The sequence below is a fragment of the Phoenix dactylifera genome, unplaced genomic scaffold, assembly GCF_009389715.1.
Source record: "Phoenix dactylifera cultivar Barhee BC4 unplaced genomic scaffold, palm_55x_up_171113_PBpolish2nd_filt_p 001202F, whole genome shotgun sequence".
NCBI classification, from domain to species: domain Eukaryota; kingdom Viridiplantae; phylum Streptophyta; class Magnoliopsida; order Arecales; family Arecaceae; genus Phoenix; species Phoenix dactylifera.
Genome location: NW_024068537.1, coordinates 50,955 through 63,755, shown reverse-complemented (window position 1 = coordinate 63,755; position 12,801 = coordinate 50,955). Strand labels below are relative to the sequence as shown.

General features: G+C 38.8%; 2 protein-coding genes across 2 annotated transcripts; one reads left to right on the top strand and one right to left on the bottom strand.

Annotated features, from left to right (window-relative positions):
- Window positions 1–1,010: 1,010 nt before the first annotated feature.
- On the top strand, window positions 1,011–5,850 carry LOC103699025 (L-ascorbate oxidase-like). Its single transcript, XM_039121748.1, has 5 exons — window positions 1,011–1,318; window positions 1,827–1,919; window positions 2,016–2,228; window positions 2,569–2,742; window positions 3,140–5,850. The coding sequence occupies exons 1-5, from the start codon at window positions 1,031–1,033 to the stop codon at window positions 4,091–4,093; spliced, it is 1,722 nt and encodes a 573-aa protein (XP_038977676.1). The 5' UTR covers window positions 1,011–1,030; the 3' UTR covers window positions 4,094–5,850.
- A 5,271-nt stretch (window positions 5,851–11,121) lies between these two features.
- On the bottom strand, window positions 11,122–12,716 carry LOC120108163 (MDIS1-interacting receptor like kinase 2-like; the record flags this gene model as incomplete). The annotated part of the gene is made up of 2 exons (XM_039121747.1): window positions 12,007–12,716; window positions 11,122–11,441 (listed from the first exon to the last, which is right to left on the bottom strand). Coding segments are annotated over exons 1-2 (648 nt in total), but the record flags the coding sequence as incomplete, so codon positions are not given.
- Between the last annotated feature and the right edge of the window lie 85 nt (window positions 12,717–12,801).

Genomic DNA, 12,801 nt, shown 5'->3' with positions numbered 1-12,801 from the left:
AGATCCTCACATATTCTCCTTGTTTAAGTACTAACGTCCTCGTCAGACTAAAGGTCTAAATCTATTCAAATTTAATCACAAACACCACGGTCGGCCCGTGGTTAGCCTTAAGGAGCCTGTGCTACAGGGTCCCCTAGTCCATATGGGCTATGTGTCGGGTCCGCTTTGATACCATTTGTAACAACCTAGGATCTCATCGAAATAGCAAGCTGGAAGGCATTTTTTGGATTTCTTTGTCCTGTATAAGTACTCAAGATCTCTCCGGCATAAATGATGTGGAACTAAACACATGCCCGCACAAGTCCTCACAAGATATGACATCTGTGTTTGGTTGATATTTGTACTGGGTTATCTGCAACTCTAGTAGCTCATCTTCCTTTCCTTTATAGGTTCATTAGGTCCCCTATCCCTTAGAACTTTGAAGATCAACTTTGATAGCTCCCTCAAAAGTAATCAAGGTGCTGTTGGATTTCTCATTCGAGATCATTATGGCCACTATCTTTGCTGGTACTAGATGATTTTCAGCTATTTCTGTTTCTAATTTAAGAGATTCGTAGAAAGGGTTTAGAGCTACAATTTTGACTCAAAAGTATTCTGCTTGACGATGACTCTAGTACTGGTATTAATAATTAGACAAAAATAAGCGAGCTTGACGAAAAAAAAACAAATGTTTAGCCTTATTAGCGGTGGACCCGAGTAAACCATGTTTTTCCATGAAATCACCATCCATAAGAAATTTCTTTTTAGAAATTTGACAAGTATTCGTTAGAAATTTCTTTGTACCCCCCAACTACGACGTCTGTTCTTCTATTTGACCAAGATTTATTTTTTTTTAAGAGAATGAGAGAAAGACTGGGCCAAGGTCAATCCGTTTCATTAACAAAATGCTACTGACCAAAAGGTTATAAAAAACTAATATGGCTTCTTAGATTGCCACTTAGTAGTTCCAGATCCCCCTCGATAGATCCGCCAACTTTTGGGGTGACAGGAGCGCTTCTCGGAGCCGGAGGGAAGACTTTATTTGTCGAAGATGGACTTGTGGCCCGGCGGCGTTGGGTTGGCAGCTAAGCTGCCGCTGTTGTTTCTCCTCATCATCTCTGCGACCACAGGCTCTGTTCGAGCTAAAATCCACTATCAAAAATGGGAGGTGGCATACCAGTTCAAGTCCCCAGATTGCTTCCAGAAGTTGGCAATCACGATCAATGGGAGAACACCTGGCCCAACCATCATTGCCGAGCAGGGAGACACTGTGGTCATCGATGTCAAGAATGCGTTACTCACTGAGAACTTAGCCATTCACTGGCATGGGATTAGGCAGGTGCTGATACAAAACTTAGAAGCAAGTTTGCAAACTTATGGTATCAGACCTGTACTAACTTCTTGCCTTATTTCATTTTGAATCATAGACAACATAAATATGTTTTCTTGCGAGAGACGACATAAATATGTTGGTCCCTTGTTCCCCTTTTGTTGGGAACAGGATTGGTGAAATCGCCGTGTGGGTGGGGCCAAATCTTTTCTCAACTTCACTCTCATGCCTATCTTTGCTCTCTGTGTGCGTGCGTGTGTGTGTGTGTGTGTGTGTGTGTGTTATTAGATTTCCTAACTAACAATGGAAGCACCACATAGTCGAATTATCTGTATCAAATACTTTGAAAACAAGACCTGGACTTCTTAACTTTTTATTTCATTTCGAAATAGAAGCAATATAAAAGTTATTAGTTATTATTATTTCTTGATCTTCCTCCTACTCCTAGCCCTCTGAAGATAGGAATGGAAATTACCGACATTTCTATTGCTATAATAATCATTATTTTGTTTTATAGATTGGCACTCCATGGTTTGATGGCACAGAGGGGGTGACACAGTGTCCGGTTGTGCCAAGGGATACTTTTACTTACAGATTTGTTGTTGATCGAGTAAGTTTTGCGAGTTGAAACTAAATTCAATAGAAATATAATTCAGTACAAATGTTAAAAGGCAATTAACTCATCAGTCTTTCGCTGAAATCCCAGTCGGGCACGTACATGTACCATGCACACTATGAGATGCAAAGGTCTGCTGGACTCTACGGTCTTATTCGAGTTCTGCCCCCTGCCGGTGTGGTCGAGCCGTTCATCTACGACTATGACCGGAGCATCATCCTTAATGACTGGTGGCACCAGAACACCTGTGAACAGGCTGTTGGCCTGAACTCCAAAAAGTTCATTTGGGTTGGAGAGCCTCAGGTATGGCAACTTCTGTGTCCCCCCTTCCCTTTTGGAGCAAAGAAATCCTAATTTTATAAGAAACTTTTGCTTTCCATTGTGTTGGAAAAATGTTTCTAGAATTCAGAAAAAATCATGATACTTCTAAGCGGATGCAATTGATTATTCATACTCACACCCAGTAGAATTTTCAGACCATGGTTTTCAGCCTTCCTCCTGTACTAAGATTTCTATCTTTAACTTGTCTTTCCTAAAGGATTTTTTCCCCTCACTAAGAATTTTTCGTCCAACAGACGATGGAACAGTACTTTCTTAGAGCCCTCTGAAGGTTGCACTAAGTGGGGTCTTCTTAATCTTGCAGTCACTTTTGATCAATGGAAGGGGGAAATTCAACTGCTCCAACGCAGGAAGCGGGGTATGCCATGCAACCAATCCCGAGTGCTCGCCTTATGTGTTAACAGTTATCCCGGGCAAAACATACCGCCTTCGGATTGCAAGCATCACCTCTCTTTCGGCTCTAAATTTTGAAGTTGAGGTAATATCATCAACACTTTTCTTTAAAAAAAAAAACCCTTAATTCAAATTATATTATTTGAACATAAATATGGAAGCGCTATAAGCTAACTTTTTCCTACTTTGTCAGCATCTGATAAGAAACAATATGCAAATTTATGAACTTGGTAAACTATAGAATGCATGATTTATTGAGAAAATAGTGAATTGTTCCGCTACCATGAAATGGTCAGAGAAAATCATTAACGAAAGAAAAACTTATGTTTTGTCATAAGATTTTGTAGCACAAACAGTGTTGAACTCTGTTATGTTGAAGTTGTATGACTGGGTCGAAAAAATTCAAGCATGATGTCACCCGGAGCACTTATAGTAGACTCAACCCTTAACTAATGCTAATATTGCCGTTATGATCATGCCAGGGACACAATTTGATGGTTGTCGCAGCAGATGGTCACTATGTGAAGCCCTTCATGGTGAAGAACCTGAACATCTACTCAGGCGAGACCTATTCAGTGCTTTTGAAGGCTGAACAAGACCCCTCTCGCAACTATTGGGCTGTTGTCAATGTGGTTAGCCGAAATTCGACCACTCCCACTGGCACTGCCGTCCTCAATTACTACCCAAACCACACTAGAAGGCTCCCTCCGACCGTCCTGCCAACCGGTCCCCTTTGGAATGACACCATGTACAGATTCAATCAAAGTATCGCCATCCGATCGCATCCTGATTACATCCGGCCTCCTCCGACGACTTCCGACCGCATGATCATATTGCTGAACACCCAAAATTGCATCGATGGCTATGTTAAGTGGGCTGTGAATAATGTATCGTTGAATTTACCCCAGACACCATACCTCATCACCCTCAAGGAGAGGATGCTTCATGCTTTCGATCAAAAACCAGCGCCAGAGACTTATGACTACAAGAATTATGATATTTATGACGTCCAGAAGAATCGAAATGCAACAGCAAGCACTTCGATCTATCGGTTGGTATTCAATTCGACGATAGATGTGATCTTACAAAATGCTAACACGATGAAGAGGAACAATAGTGAGACACACCCATGGCATCTACATGGGCATGCCTTTTGGGTGTTGGGCTATGGAATGGGGAAGTTTGATCCGGAGACTGATCCAAAGAGGTACAATTTGGTGGACCCAATTATGAAGAACACGGTGGCAGTGCACCCCTATGGGTGGACGGCTTTGAGGTTCCGGGCCGATAACCCTGGAGTGTGGGCTTTCCACTGTCACATTGAGCCGCATTTCTTCATGGGCATGGGGGTTGTGTTTGAAGAGGGTGTGGACAAGCTTGGGAAGCTACCCGTGGCCATCATGGGCTGTGGTGAATCCAAACATATAAAGCCTTAAGGGGTTTGTTGTCGCCGAATTCGGACCAAAATCGGAGTTCAGCTCGGACAACCCTAAAGTCGGCTGGAGATAAGCTGAGCAGGTTGGTGGTGGCGTCGGGCGTCGGTCTTCTTCATGGATGGCTTGCAAAAAGTTTACTTGCCGGAGAGTTTCTAGCGGAGGACCCACCAATACCTAAGTTAGAATAGATAGGCAATAGAGTAGAAGAAAGAAGATTTCAGCAGAGTGTAAAACTCTATGTGAAATGAATATCTTACCTGAGGTCCCACAGGTCCCCCTTTATATAGGCGAGCCGGATTTGTCGCTATCTGAACTAACGTGGCATGCACTGATAGCCAAGTAATGGTAGGTGGTACAGCTATAGTGTGGAATCAGTTTGTATGGTCAGCGTGTAGCAATGATCGGGTGCAGATTGTAGTGTTGCCACGACGGCAGGCTGCGAGGGCTGTCGGTCATTAGCATTGTCAGTCATTGTTGACACATATTGATGGGCTTCTCGATCGGGGCCAAAGTCGCTCACCTCGGATGGTCGGATCCTCGGCTAGGGCCGAAGTCATTCACCTCGGGTGGTTGGCTCCTCGGCCAGTCCAAAATCATCTAAGGTTGGCTCCTTGGCCAGTCCAAAATCATAAGTTGAATCCCAAGCTAAATACGATAAAAATAATATCATTCAGCATCTTGTTAACACAAAAATGTATACATGGCTGTAAGCATGACAAACCTATAGGAGATCAAATGTCAGTGACAACCTACCTACAGATCATCCTTTTCTAAGCTAACTATACTGTGTAGCATGTATCTGTGGGCCTGCAAACTTATGCATATTGGACAGATGTATCTTATGTGGGTTCAGCATTTGACATATTGCAACAAGATGCTTCCTGTTCCTGCACCCACCACCGCTTTTGTTCCCATTCTATGCAACAAATTTTCAGGACTTCACAGTTGGTGGAGGCAGTTGACAGAAAATTAAGATATTCAAATTCTGCCATGGTAGAAAAAAGAAAAGGAAATAAAGGACCAAGATAAGTTAATTTTCACAAGAGGGGGGAGACGAAAACATAAAATTAAATTATCTAGGATTCCAGGAAGCGACTTGTCAATAATATACATAAAAGGCATGTAACTATAATAGAACATCTTTTGGAAAAGTGACAACTTATCATTAATTGTGATTAAAACTATTTTCTTTAATCACTTCTTGATGTATGATTTTGATAGAATTCAAATTCTACATTAGCAATTTCGATGGAAAATTCGGTAAGTGTGAAAATTTGAAGAAGACAGATAAAATATATAAATGCAACTATCATAAAATAAGATTATAACTGCAATTTCAAATTCAAATTACACATGGATGCATGCAGAAAATGTATTTTGCTTTATTAGAATTTACACAAATAAGAAGCGCATGGAAGAATTACAAAATTACCCTGCACCTACGTGAGCAACCTCACCTGCAAAAAGAAAAAGGTAAAATAGTTGTTGTCTCCTGTCCCTTTTTCCCCTAGAATATTGTTTTGGTTCTTTTTTTCCTAGCTTCATGGTGGATAGAGAAATAAAACCCATACACACACACATCTTATTAATTTACACATGTTGTATTCTCAGTAAATTAGATTCTTAATGTCAAAAGGTGGAAGGACAAACAAAAAATTTGAAATCTTTGGTAAAGTTTATACATTAGCAGCTCTGCATAAAATCCAACAACTTAGCATCATTCTGACATTATGATTTGTGATGCAAAAAAAAAAAAAGACGTACACACTGTTTTGTCGTGGAAGAAATTGGCATAATGATAATACAGTTTTGTAGATTAAATAAGAACAGGAAAAAAACCTCCATGATCTAGAGAAACTACATAAACTGTTTCAGTTAAATTAAATGATACAATTACATTCAGTAACATAAATATCATGCTCGATGACTTCTCAGCATACCATATAATTGGATGAAACATAAAGGGATGATGAATGGAGCCATCACTGACAATAGATATATAGCAACCTTTAAACCCCAACATCTAGAATGCCATGAGTTGCGAGCTTCTTGCAGCTTCTCAGCTCTAATGTAGTGACAAACATAAATGAGAAAAATATCCAAGAATATTTGTCAAGGTTCCTAATAGATTAACTTTTCAGAAGTTTATACCCGCTGAACCATTTCTTCCACAAAAAATGCAAGTGCGGAATTACAGCCATGAAGGACTTTATTTGAAACAATTAGTATGTCATATTCTTAAAATAATGATAATGCATAGCTATATACAAGACTTTAGCTAGAAAAAAACTGGAGGCTCAATGAATTGTCTTTATTGAAGGATATGAAGCACCCTAAGCTTATACGAAGCATGCCTGCAGCATGAAAACATTCATCATCATCAATTCCACATACTGTATATCTGGAAAGATAATTCCACATGATTTACATGATAATAAGCTTGCAAATCGTATGGCACATCTCCTGCTCGAAGTTTCTATTTATGATCCACCATGCGGTTAGGAAGGGAAGAAGTTTGTTACTGTAAATATATCGGATTAATGCCCAATGTGAGATAAGAAGCCTAAAAATTAGAAGTGCTACTCTTCCCAGATTGATTGAACTAACTGTTTTTTAATAAAATAAGGAAATGGATTATAGCAGATTACAACTACTAAGATACTCTTTTCCCAAAACAAAAGAAAGGTATTTAATATGCTAGTGTAAATATATCGGGTTGCTTCCCAATGTGAGATAAGCAACCTAAAAATTAAAAATGTTATTCTTCCAAGATTAATTAAGCTAACTATTTCTTAGTAAAATAAAGAAATGGATTATAGCAGATTACAATTACAAAGATACTCTTTTCTCAAAGGAAACTTAGAAAGGTATTAAATTTACCCATGATATATCTGTAAAAACATGCATTATTCATTTTCCTTTCAAAACAAAATTATTTATTCATTGAACTAGTACTGTTGTGATAATTAAAGATGGTTCAAGAGAAGAAAATTTTAATATCAAGGAAGTTTTGCGTACATTATAATTTGGTTATGGATAAGAAAGAATTGCAAAGGATTTATCCATTCCATATGCAAAGTTCAGAACTATTAGTCAATAAGTAGCAGATCTGAGTATAAAGATCACAGCTTAAGAGTAATTTTCATATTAGTTTTGAAGTGCATATCCAAATTATTAACTAAAGCACGAACTTATATAATATAGTTGTCAAATGCTCGATATGAAGAGGCATACATGATGGACCGGATAGTGACCTACAATGAAGAATATGCAGAAATTTGTTCCCGTAGCCACAAACAAACCAGGCCAATAAATTTGTTCCCGTATCAAGCAGGCAAAGACTGTTTTCTTTTGACGGAATATATTGCACTTTCTTGTTTTGCAAATATCGATTGCTCCCAACTCTGTATTTCCTCACTCCTGCCACCTTCTACCAGAATATTTTCAACTGGCTTCCTCATTCTGAAAACAAACAACGCAAAAGATTAATGATATTTAATATTGGAATTTTTTTCCAATTATCTAAGATAATCTAGTCTATTTGGGTTGGGGTCATGAAAGGAATAGAACATGGATAATAAATAAGGGGGATTCAGTGACAAGATGTGGCCACTGGATTATGCCTTCATAGAAGTGTCACAAACCACCGTTCCACCAAATACCCATCCCTGTTTTTGATAACTAAGGGGAATTCAGTGTCAAGATGATTCAGACTCCACCAAACGCCCATCCCTGTTTTTGATAACTAGAGTCGTTGATTAAGGGCCCTAATTTAAACTTGGACAAAATAAAAATTAGGTCCGTGATATATTGAATAATTCCTAACAAGTTTCAAGATCAATTCAGTGGGTAGGGTGACTAATTTTGTGCAAGTGACAAGCTGAGGTGTTGCTTGGACTTTGCTCACAAATAGTCAAGAGAGAAACCAAGAGCCTCAATTCTCATCAAACATAGAATCAAAAATCCCAACGAGCAGCATATTTATTCAATTATTCCAGAAAAAAAAACGTACTTGCAAAACAGAAAACATAAAAATGGAGAAAAAACATGTAACTTTCTCAATTGAAAACCAAAAGAATTAAAAATGGTCATAAAAAGAAGAAGTCAGCGATACCAAAACCGCAGCGGATCTTCTTCAACTCTTCCTCTCCCTCCCTTTCAATCCCTTCAAATAACAGCCTTGGTCGAAGGTGGGCCCCCAACATCCTTCGGCAAAATTACCAGATGACCAAGAAACCCACTGGATATCAAAACAATCTGAACCGTTCTTGAGATCTGGCGGACCATAAAGTGTCAGCCATCAGATCGGGGCAATATAAGCGACCGACCAATCGAACGGTTGTGATTTGATTAATAGGGACGGAGAGGGAGAGGTGCAGCCGTGTAGGTGGGCCCACCCAAGACTAGTCGGGCTGTCTTCTAATCCTTTCGTTTTGTATTCTCTAGTCGATTGTTAGTGGCTGCAAGTTAGGGTATGTCGTGAGGGGGCCATTAAAAGATGTTATTAGGTTGAGCACCTGATATTACCAGGGAATTTAGGGGCTTAGATTAACTTGGACTTGCAAGTTAGGGTAGGAGACATTATATCAATGTCTGGTGTGTTGAGCCTTGAGGGAATCCTATAAAGCTGCAATACTTGGATTGTGTTTTTACTAGTATTCTTTCTAATTTTAATACAACTTGAGCATTAATATTGGTGCATTGTAATTTTATTAACTATGATTTCTACAAAAGTTTTTGTGCAATTACTTGAGTATAATACAACATTCTTTCTACACTGCCCTTTTTTTTCGTTTTATTTTTCATTAAGGAAATATGGTAGGAGCGCCACCTTCTAAACAATGGTTGGCTTTTCCTTGGTCAAGGGCTAACTTGGATGGTTGGGGAGAAGAAATATAAATGAGTCAAAGTAGTAGTAAACTAGTTAACTGCTTAGGTTTGTACACACACGTGCATATATAAATATACCTATCCATCTTTCTATCCATCCATCTACCTAGCTATATATATAGAAATCCAAACTTGGCTTGTTTGTTTAATTGACCAATATGTTATTAGTTTGAACCCAAACTTTTATTTAGTTTTGCAAGCTCAATTTTCTTTTTTAGCAAATTTTCAAGCTCAGATTGTTAAACTCCTTTTTCTTTCAACAAAAAAGTTTATCTATCAATTCATTAGCAAATATCGAGGCTTTTCCATTACTATGGTCACGTATGATGATATACTTGAATCTCAAACTTCAAATCCTACATTACATATATCATTATATTTTTGAGCAAATTAATGAAACCTATTATATTATTTTATTGATAAATAAAATGAAGTGCAAATTGAACTGAGGAGACGAAGTGATGTCCAAGTCCAAGAAACCGTACAATCTAATACCGGTCTAATAAATAAATCTAATCCAGTATAATTCTAGTTTAAATAGAGCATCGAGACAACAACTAGCCCAACCTAAATGGCCCACTGCATTTTTTCCCCCCCGAAATTCCTGACAAAAACATGTCAGTTCTCATATTTTCTTGGTAAATGTGAGTGCCTGCTTACAAGTATATCGCTCCATGGGAAACACAAATCCTATGGTTGGCAGGTGTCTATTATGCCAGATTGACGAGATATTATTAATTACACTGCATGCACCATGGCGCGCAGGCAGCCAATCACAGCCGTTGATTTTTATGGGCTTTATTCCTTGAATACGCCTATCATCACAGTAACTAGCGATTGTGACGGGCTGCAAGCATGGCCATATTACGCAATAATTTTTCCGGATTGACCAGATCAATAAAATGCTCGAGTATAAATTAATTGTTTTGACAACTCAGTCAAGATAACTTTACAATTTCCAATAATAAAAGCATGGAGGGATCTATCCGTTGGTTGATATGAATCTACTGCATAAAGAATCAAGTTCTGCTAACTCTCGTGAATCGAAAAAAGGAGATAAACTATATATTAAATGATGGCTTTTTTTGGCAAAATATCTATTTTCTATCATACCTTGACATGGATTAGGTGATATAACTTAATCATGTCCAAAGGTTGGGAGTTTGGTCGTGCCCCGATGGTCAGGGCCGGCCTGAGCCTTAGGCGACTGAGGCCCCGGGCCAATGGAAGGCCCCGGGAGGCTGATCAAAAGGAAGCAAAGCCCCATATAAATGGGATCAGGAGCTGGCTACGAATCTTCCCCCCTCCATCGGTGGAGAGTTTCTTGGCCTGCAGAGGGGCAATTTGGAAGTTGGGGACAGTAGTTTTGTTTTGGGTGGGAGCGGGGGGGGGGGGGGCGAGAGAGAGAGAGAGAGAGAGAGGAGGGATTTGGTTGGCTTGATAGACGCCTGAAGCCACTCTTACCTTTCATCCCTTCTCTTTTTTGGTTTTGGTCTTGGTTTTCCTTCCCTCACATTACTCCTGATCCAGCTGGGCCATCCGGAAGAAAGATAGGGGGATTGGAGATGGACGTCTTGGAGGGTGGAGATTCTTTTAGTTTTCTCCTCTCGGTTTCTTCTCCCCTCTTGGGTGGTAGAGAGAGAAAAGGAGGGAGGGGGTTGAATGGCTGCTGTGCCGTGATGTTGCAGTTGCTGCTTGGGTACTCACTTGAAGGGGAGATGGTGGGATGGGACTTTTATTAATTTGATGGAGTGAATTTTCCATAATGACCCTACTTTCTCTTAGAGGTTTCTTTATGGACAAATTCTTTTCTTTACCTTGACCATGAAGTGCCATGGGATGACATTTTCCTATTCGGCTCTTGCTTGACATGGTAAACAGTATTGCCAAGCATTATCTCAGTTATTTAATCAGTTTCATGGCCCTTCATTTAGAATAATTACTTTTATGTGCTTCCATTCAAGAATTATATTAAATTGAAAGGCTTCTTGTCTATCTTTGTTAGATTCATGGTTGAAATAGTGTACTTGATAGCTATCTATTTTCATATATTGTTTTAAGTATTTTATATTATTAAAAAATTATTATTAAAAAAAATTATTATTAAAAAAAAAGGCCTCATTCATTGGATTCGCCTTAGGCCCCAGAATGTATTGAGCCGCCCCAGCCGATGGTAGATAGCTGTTGAGATACATTTCGCATCTCGGACGAGAATGCGGGTTGTTATCTAAACACTGAAATACTGTCATAACTATTGCAACTAACTCATTTGCAGCTTGAGTTGTCAGAGGTGGTAGTCGCGGGTCTAATATATCTTTCAGAGAGGTGTTTTCACTGATCGTAGAAGATAAAGTAGAGATGAGATCTCCTGGATGCTTTCCCATTACAATCTCAAGTGCAACTACTCCAAAACTATATACATCACATTTCTCAGTAACCCTCATTGTGTATGCAAGCTCTGCAACAGACAAGAAAAAATATATAATCAAATTTTTATTGTCAACCACTTCTAATAGAGCTAGTTTTATCGATTTAATTAGCTCTAGAGTCCACTTGTAACTGCAACACAAGGTATCTGATTTAATACAAAAAGTTCCAAAGCATTCTCAATTGTGTCAGTCCCACACAAAAGCAACTCAGCATGTAATCAATAGTTTACTACGTATTACATAGTCTAGTACAAATTATAGCATTGAAAATGTAATAGTATTAAAGTTAAACAAACATATCTTCATATCAACTTGGTCACATGAATGTCATGGAGAATAACATGTAATTAGCTAATCCTAAAAAGACCGAGAAAGAAACAATAACTCTTTTGGAGGAAAAATATTGTGTTTCTTTGACGAGCATGGAAGTGTGTAATGCATTGATAAGTTACCATGGTCATAGATATGTTACCTTTTTTTATATAGAAATAAACCTAAAGATGCTCTTAACATATCTCGAACAATGTATTAAAAAATATAAACAAATTTGTATCTCCATTGTTCTTACATTACAAAAATAGAATTGCAGCATGCCTGGGGCCAAATATCCTCGTGTGCCTGCAAGGATACTCCAGTTTGATGAATCAGGCTTTAGAAGTCTAGCAATACCGAAGTCCGAAATACAAGCCTTGTATTCTGAATCAAGTAGAATATTTTTGCTTGTTATGTCTCGGTGCACTAATGGCGGAGCACAATCATGGTGCATGTATGATAGAGCATGAGCAATATGTTTTACAGCATCCACTCTCTTAGACCAATCCAATTCAGCGGCACCTTCACTTCGGAGAATATTTGCCAAGCTTCCTCTCTCCATGTATTCACAAACAAGAAATTTATGTCGACCATTGGAGCAAAAAACCATAAAGCTTCACAATATTCCGATGTTGGATCTGGGTCAGTGCCCGTATTTCATTCCAAAAAGTTTGCTTGCTTGGCGAGTCTTCAATTTCTAATGGATGAAATTTCTTCACAGCTACCAACTTGCCGCGCAATAATGCTTTGTAAACATTAGAAAATGCTCCAGTGCCAATGCAGTACTTGGCATCAAAATTCTCTGTTGCTTGAATGATGCCATTGTATGCATTTTCTCCATTGAAGTTCCAAATAGAGAATCCACCTTCTTCAATACTTGCATCATTTCTCGTACATTTCTTCCACAGAATTAGCAAAGCAAATACAACAAATAGAAATAAGAAACTAGGAACAGTAATTAACAAGAGAAGTTTGTGGTGCTTATTTGAATCATCTTTTGCTGGTTGTATGGGAGCCACATGAAGGCAAACCTTTCACTGCACCACACAAGCCCTTGTTGTGGGCGAACCACTCCAC

Coding starts and splice junctions, on each gene's coding strand:
- LOC103699025 (XM_039121748.1), top strand. CDS start 1,031: ATGGACTTGTGGCCCGGCGGCGTTGGGTTGGCAGCTAAGCTGCCGCTG. Junction 1,920..2,015: donor ACAGATTTGTTGTTGATCGA/GTAAGTTTTGCG, acceptor CTGAAATCCCAG/TCGGGCACGTACATGTACCA. Junction 2,743..3,139: donor CTCTAAATTTTGAAGTTGAG/GTAATATCATCA, acceptor TGATCATGCCAG/GGACACAATTTGATGGTTGT.